The sequence below is a fragment of the Harpegnathos saltator genome, unplaced genomic scaffold (assembly GCF_003227715.2).
Source record: "Harpegnathos saltator strain DR-91 unplaced genomic scaffold, Hsal_v8.6 scaffold160, whole genome shotgun sequence".
In the NCBI taxonomy this organism is placed as follows: Eukaryota; Metazoa; Arthropoda; class Insecta; order Hymenoptera; family Formicidae; genus Harpegnathos; species Harpegnathos saltator.
Window position 1 is genome coordinate 889,517 of NW_020229940.1, and position 18,616 is coordinate 908,132.

At 35.5% G+C, this 18,616-nt stretch overlaps 1 protein-coding gene across 2 annotated transcripts in view; it reads left to right on the top strand.

Moving 5' to 3' along the window:
- The window catches only part of swm (Zinc finger protein swm), a 37,550-nt gene extending 21,169 nt beyond the window's left edge, over positions 1 to 16,381 (top strand). The window contains exons 7-10 of one of the 2 annotated variants that reach the window (XM_011145547.3): positions 1,562 to 2,077; positions 3,338 to 4,122; positions 13,927 to 14,181; positions 15,833 to 16,381. In XM_011145547.3, the coding sequence (XP_011143849.1) occupies positions 1,562 to 2,077; positions 3,338 to 4,122; positions 13,927 to 14,181; positions 15,833 to 15,916 (1,640 nt within the window). In that variant the 3' untranslated portion in view covers positions 15,917 to 16,381. The remainder of the gene's footprint in view (positions 1 to 1,561; positions 2,078 to 3,337; positions 4,123 to 13,926; positions 14,182 to 15,832) is intronic. The other variant, XM_011145548.3, reaches the window with a different exon arrangement.
- Positions 16,382 to 18,616: the final 2,235 nt, after the last annotated feature.

An 18,616-nucleotide genomic window follows, 5' to 3' on the forward strand; every position in this document is an offset into this window, starting at 1 on the left:
ATAAAAGTTTCATATCATTTTGACGATTTCGCAATAATAGATTATCGTGTTATTAACTCCACTTGGATGTCCCCTCTGAAAAAACATCGTAAGTCTAGCAAATTACTCGGATGTCCCCTTTCAGGGGACATAAAGACTCTATTAGTGATTATACAGGATAAACTTATGCGAACGCAAATTTTTCAAAGATAGATGTTTTTTCGGTGATATACTACATGATATGGTGCCATTTGAGAAGATAAACAAGCAAGCCTTAGACTGTAGCCTAAGAAAAAAAGACTTTCAAAGCTGAAAGCAGATCGTATTGAAGTATCGAGCGGCACAGATCGTTACCTGCACTAACAAGGAACATCCGCGGAGTATGTGTCCCCGATTTCGACGAAATTTGGCATATTTGTAGAATAGCCAAAAATAAAAGATCCGTATTTTTTTATTAGCAATGGCGCAGGTTTAAAGGATGCAACTACCCCTTAAAGTTCCATTCTCTTTGTGCTATCTCGATAACTATTGCAGATAGAGAAAAACTCTTAAAACAAAAACAAAAATTGTCATCAACAAGGTCATTAAAATTGGTAACGTCATCATTGATATTAATATTTACTGAATTTTAAACTCTTGTTGGTTCTTTTTGGGTCATCACAAGAACTTTAACTAGTTAGTTTGCAACTTTATTTTCTTTAACACTGTGTATTAGAATCCATGCTAATATTATTGTTTTCTTTCCTATATGTTTTTATCTTGTATTTCACAAGTTTTTAAAATATTCTATTATGTATTTGTTTAGGTGTAACGTCGTTACATACATTATACAGGGTATCCGGTAATTAGCAACCCGAAGTGTGAAGATAGATTGGGTTAAGCTGAAAAGTACAATTTTGCAAGAATCGCAATAGTTATAGAGTTATTAATGACAGAAATCTGACAAATGAGCGCGCGCTGAGATGGGTGATTAGAGGGGCGTTGCAGCCTCTCAGGCCATAATGCGGCTCAGTCCACCTAGCAACTGTTGGCGTGCGGCGAGATGTAGGTGCGACGTGATAAAACACAAATAGTGGCGCGTTGCCACAATTTCTGAATCGACTGGGTTGCGCTGTGGCCCGAGCAGCTGTAACGTTTCTCCAATCATCTATGTCAGCACGCTCCCACTGCTCAGATTTCTGTTATTAATAACTCGATAATTATTGCGATTCTTGCAAAATTATATTTTACTTTTCTTTTCAGCTTAACCCAATCCTTCACCATTTCGGATTGGCAGTTAATTATCAGACACCCTGTATACATATACATTATAATGTTGTTATGATGCTGTTTAGTATGTTTTATATATATATTTTCATTTACTATAGGAAACAACAGAGATTAAACGACTTATCTTTTATATAATAAAAACTGTGATTTAAAATCTAATAAGACCTTTGTCTCTATTAATAGTAGATTATCAAATGTGTTTGTAGTTAACAAAAATATTATGTTGTCTTACAATCATTTGGTTACTTCGTAAGTTATAATATAAATGCAACAAGTTGGATATATTTAAAATATAACGAATAAAACATCTCAGATGCTTTTGCAGAATATAATCCGGATGCGCCCAGCATGGAACCACGTATACAGTGGGGTAGACATCCACAATCTGGACCTGGGATTTATGGCAGAGGACAAAGGGAACTGATCAGTGTGCCAGTTATTCCACACACAAATTCTTCAGAAATAACTCATACTCAAAGCAATCCTTTAAAGCGCAAACAAGCATTTGATTTTAATCGCCTAGGGCCAAAGCAAAGAGTAGTACATAACCCGGCCAACTGTTCTCTTGAGCTAAAAAAAGTTCCACGAAGTTTAAACAATATAACCCAATTGAATAATCATTTTTCTAAATTTGGTAAAATTGTAAATATTCAAGTTAATTTTGGTGGAGATCCTGAGGCGGCATTGGTTACCTTCCAACTGCCAGCAGAAGCAAAAGCTGCTTATAGAAGTACAGAGGCTGTGTTGAACAATAGATTTATTAAAGTATTTTGGCATAACAGTATCAATAATAATACGGCTGCTGGAGCTATCGAAAATGTACCACCAGGTAAGACAATTATACTTTGTACATTACATATATATATAGATTTTTTTTATTATAAGGTTTCACGTTTTACATTCTATAAGTTTTACTCTCAATCACATAAAATAAGAATTTTAATTAATTGACTTTATTTCGATAGCCAAAGCTATAAAGCAAACTTATTTCATTAACTGTAAAAACTTTGAAAACATTTTTATATTAAATATAAGTATTGCAATTTTGATAGTAAAGTATTATTTAAGTTAACCTAATCTAACAAAAATACTCTTTAAAGTCATGAAAAAATTAAGATACAGTGCTTCAACTATTGCTTTTTGGATGTTATCATGTTTATTATTTCCTTATAAAGTTATGTTGTTTGTTTTTTCATGGCATGATAATGTTTTGAAAACAGAAATCTATACTTGCAAACCACAAAAGGGCAGAAAATATTTAATTTTAAAATGAAGTTAAATTAAAAACAAAGTACAATTAATTTGTATATCTAATATAACAAAATATTTTTTATATAAACGTATTTTCTGTGTGCGTGCGTGCGTGCGTGCGTGCGTGCGTGCGTGCGTGCGTGCGTGCGTGCGTGCGTGCGTGCGTGCGTGCGTGCGTGCGTGCGTGCGTGCGTGCGCGCGCGCGCGTGTGTGTATGTGTGCACGCGCGTGTGTGTGTGTGCGTGTGCGTGTGTGTGGGGGGGCGCGCAACACTCTACGTGGTACACCTTTATTAGCATTACACGGTAATGCTAATACCGGTGGTATTTTAACTTTCAAGTCCCATAACTAGAAAAGTTCTTATGGGAAGAAGATTTGTAACCAATGTGTCGGAAACGTCTCAACGTCAGCTATAAGAATATGTAACAAAAAATAGGGGTTCCGTTTAAGATTTTTATGTCGACCTTGATAACGTTTCTCAAGGTCATCCCAAGGTCAAACAATTATCAATATCTGATAGCTTTTTTTAAGCCCTACAACTTTTATTTCAAACATTGTTTTAAACAATCATTATTTTTAAAATAATTAGCCGTTCCGGAACTTTTGACAGACCCTGTATAACTATTCCAATATATACGTTCCTAATTTATTTTTTTTTCCAAACTTTTTTAATAACTTTATAAATAGTAAACGATGGCTAAGAACTTTTAAATATTATTCAAAAGTATAATCTTGATAAAATAAGTCAAGATCATTAATTACACTTTATTTATCAATACTTTAAAGGGATTGATCTTATGTGAATATTTGCCTAATATTTAAATTTTCTTACTTTTAGGATGTCGTCCTTCAGTGAAAGAAAGGCTAGGTGCTGCTGTGACATTACCACCAACTAAAACTGAAGATAACGAATATGTTCCCACACGCCGTTCTAGTGAGGAACAAGTTACGCAAACTTTAATTCCAACTTCACCTAAAACCATCGTTGTTTCTACTAGAGAAGATAAAGTTCTTGCAATAAAGAAAACACAAGAGATATTAGCAGCTAAAGAGACATTAAAGAAAAAACAAGAAGAGAAGCGTAAAGAAGCGTTGAAACTTACCGCCGATTTACGCAAAAGGAAACAAGAATTGTTAGATAAACATCTCATTGAGTTACGTGCCTTGATCGACAAGGCCGAAAAGAACCCAGAGCAAAAAGAATCGATCATGCCAACGATAAAAGCTATGCAGCAATCTGTCGATAATTTGCGCAAGGATTTAGCCGCAAACGGCCAAATCAACAGTAGTAAGCCACAAGTGAAATCTAGAGAGCAAACTCAGAAAGAAATATTAGATGCTGAATTAGATTTAATGACAGCGCAACAAGAAGGTCAAGATGCTGGAGAATTACAGAAGAGACTAAATGAATTGCGAGCTCAAGCGGCTGTATTAGGTTTGAATACAAATTCTGGCGTTAATAGAGGCATGAGAGCTAATAGAGTGACACGTGGTGCACATATGCTGTACAGAGGTCGCGGTAGAGGAAGTTTCACTCATGTCTCAGTTGATCATCGACCAACAAGTCTTCTAGTCTCCGGATACGAAACTGAGGAAAAAACAGAAGTCTTAGCACATTTTCAAGTAAGATATGATTATAATATATTAATTCTTGATTATAATATATTAATTGTTATAGTGTCTTTAGTACAACAAATATGTTCCTGACATATGCTGTTTGTTTAAAGAATAAGTCATATAAATTTTAATTACAAATTTACTTAAAACTAATCATTAAATCAGAACTTGATACGAATTTATATTACTTATTCAGATAAAGTAAACTGGATCATACATAGAAATATGGGATTAAGATAGAAACGAAAAAAAATATTTTTTTTAATCAATCCTATTTATAATTTCTGTATATACCTAATCAACATTTTCAAATTCCTATGTTATATATTATTTTATTAATTTATATAAAAATGAATACTTATGTTCCTTTATGTTTTTTACATCTTTAACATATCCAGTTATAATATAATGCAATAAAATATAACATAATATAATGTAATAACATTATATTATATAGTTTCATTTCTTGTATAATGGAAACTAAGGAAAAATAATCTAAAAATGATTGTCTAAATATTGTGTCAGGTAAGCACTAACATATACCTATCTTTCGGATCTATTCTTTTCGTATTTATTATATACCTCACATAAATATATGCTTTGTTTTATTATATTTAATAATAAACATAATTACACGTGCATAAAAATTCTCTCGTATATTTTTTGTTCTTTTGAATTTAGTTGTAAAGCAATATTCTTTGAAATTTTTCTGAATGGAGCGAATGATATGTTTTTGGTATTCGCACGTTAAAAAATTTTTGTATTAAGCAAATATTTATGTTGGAAACTCAAATTGTCAATTTTGTAATTTTTTTATTAAATTTTTATTGTTTTCGTCATTTATTGAATAATGTTCGAACTCAATTTTATATACAGGGCGATTTAGAACTTGCTGTTCTTAAAATATATTCTTGAACAAATTCTAATACGATTCTGCCTCTTGCATGTTAAGATGTTATCCGAGACTTAGTTTTTGAGTTGTAAAGATAAATAGTTTGCTTATTATAGATCGGGTATAGGAGATAGGCAGAGACGGCACAACTCACCGTCAAACGCAGGTGCTTACATTGAGCCTAATGCAATGAGCTTATCATTGCACGTAATAACATTGCATACATCATTTTTATAACTTTCGTTAATGATTGTATCGAATGCCACGAAGGGATTTGAAGAGAAGCCTATACTCTCTCTTTTACAAACGCGTGATTGCACAGCAAAATGCAATAGTTCACGGCAATGTTCTTCGACATAAATGGATTAATGTGACTGTCAAACAGCGAGGATTAATGCGAAGATTAATAACGAACGACGTTTTAAATTAATTATTATATTACATTAATTATGTAAAATATATATTAAATTGATTATATGAAATTATACAAAATTTTATAAAATCAGATTAATTATAATCAAATTAAGTTGATGTGTTTTAATGTTTGAGGATAAAATATTTGATTACGCGAGCGTTCCCAAGCTGGAAAATAAGCTTTGAAAATATAAATGAGAAAAACGGAAAATATAAACGAGAAAGAATATTAATCTTGGTCTGAAAAGCATAAGGTATTCTTACTTTTAATAAAAACCGACGAATTTATATTCTCTTGTAAAGATTACTTGTTTTGAAAATGACAGCACTTGTTAGCGCATGTTCATTCCCGTAATATTAAAAAGTTTTATTTTCAATTTTACATTCAGTTCGATCGTGAGTTATGGATCCTTTCTTCTTGTGACGGGCAAAATTCAAGAGAACAGAGGTTCAAATTCCGTCGATCGCAGTTCAACGGAAGTTGTAGAAATAATGTGTGCAATATTATTACGTACAACGATAAGCTTATTAGGCCAACATAAGCGCCTGTTAGGTAACTTGTGATGAGGACTGCCTCGTTTATCTTCTATATTCGAGTTGTAAGCAAACTACTTTATAACTCTAAAACTAAGCTTTAGATAACATTTTGCAAGAGGGAAAACTGTGCCAGAATTCGTTAAAAAATGTCATTTTAAGGATAGCTAATTATTCTGAATCATCTTGTATATTCTTTTATCGTGTAAAAACATTCGTGATTTTGTGCAACTAATACACGTAAAGTTTATAGAAAAAATACTATATCACTAAAATTTACAACATCTCCCTGTACTTTATAAACTTAGAAATTTATTAGAAAATCAATAATAATGAACCTATAATAAAGAAATACATGTCCCTTACTTTGGTCTAAATTACCATGTTACAACTGATCAAAATTAAAGAAGGACATTATTGTAGATTTCGTTGTTATTCTTTTAAAAGAGTATTCTCATTTGAAACTTGTTTTTGTAGGTGATTTCCAGGATTTTTTTCCTTCTCCCTCTCTCTCTCTCTCTCTCTTGTCCTCGTTCTCGCTCTCTCTCTCCCTCTCTCCCTCTCCTTCTCTCTCTTTTACAAAAAGATTATGAAGTAGGTTGTTTCTATTGAACTAATTTTTAATTTCTTTTTTTTATAATTTGCAAATATTTAATAAAATAAGATAAGGACTAATTGGAAGTTATTCTTTATTTGTTTGTAATATTCTCTAACTTTCTGAGATCTTTTGTACAATGTCTTCTGCAGATACGTCTTGTTTAAAACCTCTGCAAGTGGTGCAATTTTGGAAGATAGTTTAGAAACAACTATTAAACAAAAATCTAATTTTAATTAAAGTAAAAAATAAATATAAGTAACACACAAGAGAGAAATAAACTGTTTTCTATAAGCTTAAAGAACAATTGTCATGTATGTAATTTTCCTTGGAAATTTTTGAATTGTACCGGTACAATATAGGCAATCAATAGATGATACGATTTAAGAAACCAGTCATGTTTTTTAAATTATGGCAGTAAAATATATGATAATGATAATAATAATGATAGAGGTGCCCGCAAGTGAGTCAGGAGGGCAGTATAGCAGCCCCTAGTCACTGCGACCTAAAAAGTCTATTGTAACCCTTCCCACTGCTTTAAGCGTGAGACAGATTGAGTTCCTTGAAGAATCCTATAACCTGCCTAGGTTTTATTTCCCTTATTTCTGCTGGGGTCATGATTAAGTGACCCAGAGCAATTTGTCTTTGAGGGACAGCAGCAGAGCATAGACACAGTATGTGTTCCGCCATTTCTGCTCGCCGCACAGTCGACATATATCATTCTCCGCCTTACCTACCTTATATAGATGGTACTTTAGGCTGCAGTAGCCTAAAGTAGTATAAAGGCCAATGAGGATGCCCAAGTCCCTTTTATCCAAGATGAGAAGTTCTTTAGCCTTTTGTGGCGAAACGCTAATAAACTTTTTCGCCTGGTGTAAGCCAGTTGTGCGCAGCCAGTGTGAGGCCTTTTGGTCCTCCTCTCACTTACGGATGTGCATTTTGTGGTGACTTTTAGTTGCTCCGCAACAAGGTTTCAAGTTCATAGAGGGGCCGGCTCGCTCCCTACTTGGCGAGTCTGTCTGCCTCCTTTGATACCTTCGTGACCTGAAACCTACTAGAGTGTCACATGGTTATCTTTCGATAATTCCACCAGGTTTAGACATTCCCAATCCAGCTTTGATTCGCATGTATAGGCAGTCAAGGCTTTTAACGCAGCTTCACTATCCGTGAGAATGTCCGTGAATGGTCTATGGTTGCGCCCTTCATATCCTTTTTCCGGATGATTAGGGTACAGAAATTTATAGCGTAAATCTCCGTCTGTGGAGATTTGGCCCATCGAGGCTGATATGCGGCAGTTGGGTCCGCTGATATCAGCTCTGAGAGAGCCGTCTCCTCTCCTAGAGCCGTCCATGAACCATTGAAGTGATCCCCTTTTGAACGGGACTCCCCAGACCTCTATGCGTTTCGGTCCATGTGGCTCACTTTGAACTTAGGCTTAAAGTTGTATCTGATAGACATTATTCGATGGATATTGGGCCATCCATCCTAGGCTGCTTGACCTAAGAATGCCCATGTGGCCAGTGAGCTTTGTTTTCGGACGAAGATGAGGAGCGCACTGCTGACCGCCTCTCTCTGCATTTGTAAGTGGAGGGGCGTTAGGTCCAGCATAGTTTCCATAGCTATTGTAGGACAGATGCATATAGCCCTTATGATATTTAGGCAGGCAAGTCATTGCAGATGCCGCAGCTGAGCCTGTGCTGAGTATTGTGTGGTCTTTGGCCACTGTACCAGCGCTGCGTAGGTGATTATGGGTCTTATTATGGCTTTGTATGACCAGTGTATTATACTTGACCTAAATCCCCAGTTTCCGCCGATTAACCTTCGGCATGTGTGCATAGCAAAAGTAGTTTTGCATGCTTTGCCGAGGTGGGAGTTCCATGTCAGTTTCTGATAAATGATAACCTCTAGATATTTAACCTTGTTCTGAAGATCATTTTTTGTGCCGTCCAGTGTGGGACCTGTTAGATTTAGCTTTCTTCTCTTACTGAACGGCACCAAGACCGTTTTATTAGGATTGATACAGGCCCTGCTTTTGACCCCACTCAACTGTGATGTTCAGTGCTCTTTGCATATTATGTGAGGCAATAGCTTCAATCTGACTGCGAACAACGATGACTAGATCATCCGCGTACCCTTGTACTGTGTATCCGTTGTCAATCAGTTTGTATAAGAGATCATCGACCACAATCGACCAGAGGAGAGGCGATAAGATCCCTCTTGAGGGCAACCTCTGCTCGCTCCGACGACCATCGACTCTCCTGCCATGGTTGCTTTGATTTTCCTATAACTAAGCATGACCTTGATGAGGTGATAGTGGGATGAAAGCCCTTTCTATTGGCTGTTACTTCAATAGAGTCAAAGAAGGTGTTATCAAAAGCCCCTTCAATGTCTATGAAAGCCATAGGGCTATCTCTTTTGCGACTAAGGTCTTCTCGATTTTGCTTACTAGAGTGTGCAAGGCTGTGATAGTAAACCTTTTGATAGTGGACTTCGCATGTTGACTTCTGCGGAGAGGTCTGTGGAGAGGTGTATCAGTACCTCGTTTCTTAAGTATTGATCTATCAAGTATTTTTCTATGCTTTTTAACATAAAGAAGTTGAGACTTATAGGCCTGTGTGATTTGGATTGGGTTGCAGAGCGTCCTCCACCCTTTGGTATAAAGACCACATTGGCCTCTCCATATTATTGGAATGTAGCTTAGGGCGAAACTACTTTTGTATAGAAGGCAGATTTTTGAGAGTCAATTGAAATGTCAATGCTTCTTTGTAGTAGGGCCGGAAAAATTCCATCTTCCCCAGGTGATTTATAGGGTGTGTTAAAGGCCCATTTCACTCTGTCAGGGGTGAAAATTTTATTTTATTTTATTTGCTAAACGTATGGCATTAGAGGCGGGGGGCAGACAGGTCCGTCCTTCCTCCACCCCACAACTACAGGTATTGATTGTTGTTTTGAGGGTACTAGGGAAGTGAGTACCAATGAGCAGCTCTGACACCTCACCTGTGTCCTTCGTATATGTTCCATCTGCTTTTTGCAAATGTTTTATTTGATTTGAATGTTCTATAGCGAGCATTTTTTGTATGCGGGCTGCTGCAGGCAATTCAATGATGCCTTCGCAGAAGCTCCTCCAATGTTTCCTCTTTGCTCTTCTTAGCTCTTTGTTGTATTCAATTAAGGCTTCTCTATACAGGTCCCAGAGCTTCTGTTTACGTGCCCCTTTGGCTTTATTGAAGAGCTTTCTCGCAGAGATGCATAATATCTCCAAGTCTTTATCCACCAGGTCTTTCCACCAAGTTGTTGTGGACTTTTTGACCTTTGTAGGGCAGCTTAGTTCATATACCTTATGAATGACATTGTGAAATTTGGTTGAAGTCATATCAAACTCCTCTATTTTTCACAATATCATTCACTTCCATCATCCCGTTCATCAGGTTTCCACGATATAGCGCCCAATCAATGAACCTGGGGATCCTGACTTGCTCTGGTTGTAGCTTCTCAGGCCTTAGAGTAAAGACAATATGTGGTCCGAGAGTGAGAGCTTCTTGCGAAACATATCAGTAGGCGATTTTTATACTGAGTAGTGGAGTCGCTAGAGTTATATCTAGAACCTCCTGTCTAACTCTAGTAACAAAGGTAGATTTTGACTCCCTGTTGATAATATCTAAATTGGTTTTGTAGATGAATTCTAAGAGAGACATCATCCCTGCTGTTGACACCTGAGCTTCCCCATACCGGGTGATGCGCATTTGCGTCGCAGCCGAGGATAAGTCCTCTGTTTCCCAATCTGCAGTATTCAGTGAAACTATCGGCCTCTATTGGTGGCACCTCTCCTTTACCAGGGAGGTAGGCCGAAGCAATTATTATCTTTTGCCTCTTTCCGTTACTACTGACGCTTGTGCCGCAATTAGGTTCCTGCAAGTAAATTGTGACAGCGGTAGAAATGAGATACGCTTTTAGCAGTATTGCTGCTTTAGGCCTTTCTATTCCCTTACCATATACCCTTATCAATACCATATATCCCTTACCAATTTATCTGTAGGAGTTGTTAGTCTGTGGACTAGGCCTCCATAGACATATGGCTCTTGAATGAGCACAATATCCGTCTGTGTCGTTAAATTTCCTGCACATCGGAGGCCACCTTGTTATACTGGAGGTTGATTTGGAGGAACTTGCAGTTCCCTTGGACCATTAGTTTTCCTTGGTCTGTACGAGAGAAGGGTTAGGGTCCTCGGAAAGCGCCTTGGTTCCTTTACTATCGTTCCCTCTCCTCTTTTTTTGTCCTTCGATGGACTTTCCCATCGAGGGCTGGGAGGTAGAGGCTTCAGCGTTTGGCCTCTTTACTTTACTTTAGGTCTGGGCTTGGCGCAAGGAGCATTAGGAACTTTTTTACTGCCTTTGCCTGGGGGCACTTTGGCTGGTTGCCCACCAGTCGGAGACCGTGTGTCTTGGTACTCTTCGGTCTGATGGCAATCTGACCAAACTTGTAATTGACTTTAGTCATTTGTTTTGAGGGTCTCAGCAGAGGGCCCGTCCACCAACATCGTTAGATGTGTAATGGCATCCTCCTGAGTGCTCTTTAGCATTCTCCATTCCGCTATGTTTAGGCCTTCGTTTTGTCCTTTAATCAGCTTCAGGATTTTTTCCACGCTATTGGGGAAATAGGCGATGATCGCCTTTGGCAGTTCCCCTTCCACTGCTTTTAGGTTAGCCCCTTTCCAGAGTATCAAGGTTTCGACACTTACCTTGAACCAATTCGCGGTGGCATCATCCGCGCAGGTGAGTGCAATCCCAGTCCTGAAAGTGGAACTCAGAAATTTGGGCTTTACTGAGCCCTCCTCCAGTTAAATTATTTTTTACAAGATGGCCTCTTGAACAGCTTTCATTTGTTCGTTAGTGAGGCTGGTTTCAGGGTATCCCTTGTGAAGGATGTCAACTCTTATACCCTATATAGCTGCTTGAAACTAGAGGCTGTAGGTGTCTTCATCTGAAGCGTTTCCACGACCTCTGAGGTCTATGGCCTCTTTACGAAGCACTCCATGCTTTATCAGCCACTTGAGTCTTTTCTTGGCAGCCTCGCTGAGATTCTTTTCTCGCAGCTGGAGCTTCCTGACGGACTTTTGGAGCTACATAGTGAAGTCCGTGACTTCGGAGCCATCAGTAGAGTTGGAGGGAGAGGCAGTGACCGCTTCCGTACCCTCTTCCCCTTGTAGAAGAAGTACTTCCGTCCTCGAGTGGGTCTCAGGATAGATCACTCTTTTAAAATATCTGCTTTAGGATCCATTTTTGTTCCCACGAACACTAGGGAGAGACAAGTCCGCTATAGCAGAGCCCTGCATGCCACAGTAAGGGAGTAATAAAACAGGAAGCCCCCAGGTCTCCAGAGTTCGCTTATTAAAGACCAAGCTCTCTCCTGACTACGCAGCTATTGGCATAAACTGTTCCACCACTGGCTTAGGGTTTTTTATAGAAGTTGTCTCCCCTCGGCAGTTAAGCCAGGACCTCCATTTTCCGCCCGCGAGACATGACAACGACAGCAGGGAGTGGTGTTGCAGTTGCCGTTGTACGTAGACAACTGGCGCCATTTTCCCTGGTAATATTTATTAATCACGACACACAGCTTGGAGCAGGGAATCTTTTATTGATCTTGACTTGTCTAGATCCGTGGTGTTCTGCTTGATAGAGGCACTTCTAGTAGAGTGAGGCTCTTTACCTTGCACGATCTTCAGTAGGGAGAAGCTAGGGTTCTGTTGATTTTATTACTTCGCTACATCTGCTGCTAGTTAGCTTTATCCAACTTTACCCCCCAGTAAAATATATTCATAGTACATTATTAAGATTATTATACCAAATTATACCATGTATGTTAATTTTAATATAAAAATGATAAGCGATTAAATTAACATATCTTCGGAAACTTTCTAAATGCCTTATGTACAAGTAAAACTTATTTCTAAAATTAAAATTTCTAAAAGTAAAATTTATTTCTAAAATTAAAATTTCTAAAAGTAAAATTTATTTATAAAATTAAAAAGGACCTTTACTTACTTCTTTTAATGAGACGTTTTCCTACATAAATACTCACCTCCCTTTGTTAACTTTATAGCAATGAATAAACTTCGCATAATATACAAATAACGTTAAATCTTTGGATTCTATGAAACAAAAAGGTAGTGCGATTTAAGAGCCAATATCGGCGATTTTCTCCTATATAATTCTGAAATTTTGCACAAATATTCGTGTATGCTTTATTTAACTATATACAATAATTTCTACATCTTTGAAATGAATAAAGTTATAAATAATTTCTATTACTCTGAACGAAAGTTTTATTTACATGAACCAGTTTACAGTTAACAGATGTTATGCAGTTAACATGCTTGTGAAATTAAAATGTTAGGAAAATTATTAAACTTGTGGCTAACATTTCTACCACCATTGGTAATAAATATTGATTACTTTACAAATAGCATAAATTAAATGAAAAAGTTTCGTTTGTGGCCAATTTTGTTAGCTTGAGAGAGAGAGGGGGGGGAGAGGAAGGAAGAGAAAGAGGGAGAGGGGGATGGAGAGGGAGGGGGAAGAGATAATGACACGCATAGTTGATTTGTGTGTACGTCCTCTTTCTAAATTTTTCCCTTCTCTCATTTTACGATGATTTTACTCACACAATGATGATACCTAAACAGTTTGCCGAGTACGACGATCGAACCTAGCTTGCTTAGGATCTCGTTGTACAATGAACTGACAAACTGTGTAGAGTCATAGTTATTCTGAGTGTGAAAAAAAACTTTTTTGGCGAGGGAATGTGATGTCGATCCTCCAGCTCCCCTACTCCGGCCCGGCTGGTAGATATCCCGCGGAGTTTTAACCGGTAAGAGTCCGGAATAAAATTCGTCTCCTTCAAGGAATATCCATGAGGATTTCTTCCCCTGAATAAAAAAAATTTTGTCAGCTTGAAGTTTCTAAGAAATTGGAATATTAAAGATATGGATTGTATTGTTTTAGGGATAATAACTATAAATTTATCACTCAATAATTTTTTGCTGTTCTGATTTTAGAAATTTACGCCCGAAAACGTAGTAACCGTGCAAGTAAAACTTTTTGCACAAAATTATTTGTAATTTTATTAATATTGAAAATTACAGTATTTAACGATCAGTATATTTAAAATACTGATGTTTTATATTTGTTTTTTCTGAAAACATATTTTATATCAGATGTGTCAAGTGGAAATAATTGGGAATAACGGAACCTTTTTAAATAACATTCTAAATAGTTTATATAGTTGTAATAGTTTATACAATTAAATAGTTATACAGTTAAATAACTAATAGTTTATATAATACATATAGTTAAAGAAGCTTATCTTTTGTTTCAGCAATTTGGTGAAATAGTAAATCAAATAGTAGACGATGCAACTCCTTCGATTGTGATCAATTTCAAATCAAGGAAAGAAGCAGAAGTTGCTCTAATAAAAGGACGCACATTTCAAGATAGACTGTTGTCAATAACTTGGGTATCCGGACATCATTTACATCGTGGAGGAGCTGGTAGTAACTCAAATGCACCTATACAACTTTCATCGCATTCTGAACAAGCTGCACCTACAATAGACGATGATATCGATTTAGAAGTAAGTTTTACCTTAAAAGCATTCATTTTCATGTAAAATAATTTTTATTAGTAGTAATTTACAAGGAACATCCGGGAAATATCTATATCCGATTTTAGTTTAATAAATATGTACAGAATCTGACAGTAAGTATAATTAATATCCGTCATGAGATTGTAGATTAGATCAAAATGATTCTTTACTATTTCGTAATCAATCATGTAAAATTTAGAGTTATTTATTAAAGAAGATTAGCAAAGAATCGTATGCGTTATGGTAAACAAGCTTTGTAGAGATAATGCTTTATCACTATATATGGAGTGCCCTTTTTTAAAAAACGTACCTCGATAATTCTTCAACGAAGCATTTTTAGCAAAAATGTTTCGAACAAAAGTTTTATGATTTCAAGGAGGACATAAAATAAATATGCTATTTTGTTTACAAATGGCACCACTTTTGAGATATTCGCTGATAATTATTTTTCTTAAATAGAAACCCCAATTTTTTATTACATCGTCTTTTTCTACCAATTAATTTAAACAACTTTTGTCTGAAACATTTTTTATACGCCTAATATTTTTTTAGATATTTAAGGAAAACCTGGTAACCTTTTCAATATTTAACTTACAATATCTCGCTAACTATTCGTCGGAAGAAAAAGTTAATTTGATGATTTTGAAGTTTCCAAAAGTTCAGGGCGCTATTATAACAATATATTCTTGAGACTAAAGTAAGAAAGTCTAGTATCACTTTTTCTTCCGACAAATAGTTAGCGATATATCGTAAGTTAAATATTGAAAAAGTTATCAAGTTTTCCTCAAATATCTCAAAAAATATTATACAAATAAAAAAATGTTTTAGACAACAGTTCAAATTAATTAGTAGAAAAAAACAGTGTAATAAAAAATAAGGGTTTTCATTTAAAAAACGCAAGTTGACCAAATGACATGATAGCCTCATCAATTTTTATTAAAACAAAAGATTTAAATTACACACACATGAAAAACATATAATTTACATAGTGTTAAAAAAATAAATTCTATTCGTTACATTTTCTTATTAATAACTTTTTAATAAACAATGATTGTTGGCTTCTAAATTTTTTAAAGGTTATTCAAAACATTGACTGTGACAACATATGTCAAGTTATTATTCTACTGAATATATTTTAAGATATAACTGATATAACCTTCAAACTTTTTTGTTACTGACTATTTAAAGAGCAATGAATAGCGGCTAAAACTTGATAAAAAATATTCAGGACTATGACCTTTATAGTATAATGTCAAGATCAAAGTTATTTATATGGGGAGTAAGGATAAAAATATTTTTAAATTATTCAATTTTATAATATTGTCTTTTATACTATTCAAGGTCCGTATTTGGGATCTTGAGAATTAATTTTAATGTGATCCCTTGAATTCAACTAATAAGTTTCATTTTAGAAGAGTGGTCCATGCAGAAGGATACTCTCTTTGTTATCGATGTAAAAAGTTTCAAAGAAATGTAGATAATTATAAATTATCTCTTATATTTTTTTTATCAATTTTCCACTATCACAAGTTTTCATTGATCATAAAATTGCCATTGATATTTATTCTCTATTTCTTTTTATATCTTAGTGATATCTTCGACTAATTGTCAAATTTTTAAATATTGATTCAATTTCCAGGGCGTTACAGCAGAGGCGTTACTTCTAGAGGAAAATGAGGAAGAAGAGGATGAAGATGGAGAACCGCGCAGCTGGCGACGATAGCAGCGTCAGCAACAGTGTCATCGCCGTTCGTGACAGGGATTTGAGAGTATCTACAAACGTTACGACAGCGTGATCATCCGGGCCGACCGTACTTTGTTCGGCATTTACGCCTACATTGCTGCACTGCAGTTTGATGCATTCAATACCGTGATTTTCACAAAGAAGTCGGATTATGTGCTCATCAGCATTATTTTGAGTGTTACACTGTATTTGTTAATATTATCAAACACACACACACACTTGTACGCATACGCGCGCGCGTGCGCGTGTTGCGTTTGTGTGTGTATGTACGCGCGCGCGTGTGTATGCACCGTGTATGATATGAACTCGGTGTATTGTATTGAAGAAAGATACAGTAACGAATAGAAAAAAGAAAACCGACGATAAGCAAGATTCCAAAAAATAACTAACCAGAATTTATCCCATTATTTGTAGAATAAAATCGCTATGTTTTGTATGAGAAAGAAACACCTTATTCTGATTTTCAAATCCTCTTCTTTCGTATGTAACTAGAATTGTTTCCTAACTCTTATTACTTGGAAACTTATTAATTGGCAAACAAACTTAAGAATAATAAGTAATGAGTGAAAGTTTATGGTTGTAGAGATATTTTTCAATTATCATTTGGAAATATTCAGGAATTATCACTCGAAAGTAAAAAAGATATATTTGTAACTTATATGATGTACAAATAGTTTATTTATATAATTCAGTAATAAGTCACAACATTTCATTTGATTGGCTGTTTTGACATTTATCTATTGTATCTAGTGAGAAAAATTCTTGTAATAATGAATAGTACAATGTATTGTTTCTACTATTTCCTTATGTCAACATATGTCATTGAATTAGATATTGCTAAAACTTAATGATATATTCTTCGCGCTTTATTTATAAAAATATCATAGAATGATTATTTGATGATAGAGTACTTATCATTTATATGACTTGTGTTTACAACCGTTTTATTGGCTACGTAATCTTGAGGTAATATATAGCCAATGAAATAGCCGTGTTAATACGAATTATACAAATGAAAACATTTACTAAAAAGTAGTAACATAATTTTTAAATATGAAATATTCCATCCAGTTTTAAGGTAAGTATTCGATTATATAATAGTTAATTATAAATAATATAAAAATTATGTATATACAAACCAAACACACACACACACACACACACATATATACATAGCAGAAAGGGTTTGGATCATTAAATGTGTGGGAATGAGAAACTCTGTGGAATTCTTATTTCTGCTGCGACATAAACATACATACACATAGGCGCGTAGACGCATATATAAGATTTGTAAATACAATCGAGCAATTTCCATGTGGTACACTTAAGATAATGCTAATATTGGTGATACTTGACATTTGTCAACTAATAATTCGAAAAACATTTGATGAAAGTGAATTTTATTAACTCAACGTTAACTACAAGAATATATAATGAAAAATAAATGTTTCTATATAAGAATTGTTCACTTTGACTTTAGCAACACCACCTAAGGTCAAACGTTCAGTAAGTAAAATTCTAGCAGTTTTCTAGTAAATTAGCAGCAGATTCGATCACAAACTCACTACAAACTTACAACCATCTATGTCCGCAAGTTCAAGATTTATCGACAGAAACCATGCTGTTAACACATTCTAATAATTAATCTGATAACGACAAAAGGTGAGCAGACTCTGTCGATAGTTATTTAAATAATCTCGATATGCATTAGTTTTCAAATAATCGGCTTTGAAATTAATAAAAACGAATAATGGAATCTACTTTTTATTTATATAAAGTTCCGTAAACTTACAAGATAGATAGTACTCATAGTACTAACAAAGGGAAGTTGCGATTGAATCTTTATTGATTTTGATCTTCCTTCATATGGTGAATCTACATCAAAAAGAAGTTGAGTTATATCCGTGCATTTCGTCGAATGTGTCTTGTAAATAGTATTTTTATTTTATAAAGATAGAAACAGTTGATACAGTATGATATGAGACATAAAGATCAATACGTTCCCAGACAGCACCGGACATCCAGTGGATGTATGTTTCACGTCCAATTTATGTTCGATTTACGTCCATGGACATAAATTGAACGTAACAAGGATGTCCTTATTGGACATCGGACCTGTAGGACGTCCGATGTACGTCCATCGGACGTTCTACATCCGAAGTTGTGACAAACGTATGTCCTATGGACGTCTTTTGTAAAAAAAATGGACATATAACGGACGTCCAATGGACATCCGTGTGCTGTCTGGGTTGTCGACGAATATCGTGTGATACAGTCAGCAAACACAAGAGTTAGCAGCGGTAGGAACTCAGGATTGAAAGATAGGTTTTTTCCTTTTTTTCATATATTTTATATGTAGATGTAATATATATCCCAGAGATAGCCAAACCTGCGCGAGCAGATTTCGAACAAAGCCTGCTATCATAGTTTAATGGCAAATAGGCAACAACGCAGAATTTAACGCAGAATCTTATATCAAATTGTGCCGCCAATCTGCGGTCAAATATGCGCCAGATCCTGTTGTCAGATATTTGACGGCAGATTTGTAGCAAAAACCGCGCAAGATTTGCAGTAATTTGACGGCAGATTGGCGGCAGAAACTGAGCAAACTCTACGTGCAGACTCTACGTGTAGTTTGGCAGCAGTACCTGCACGGTTTCTGCCGACAATCTGCTCGCA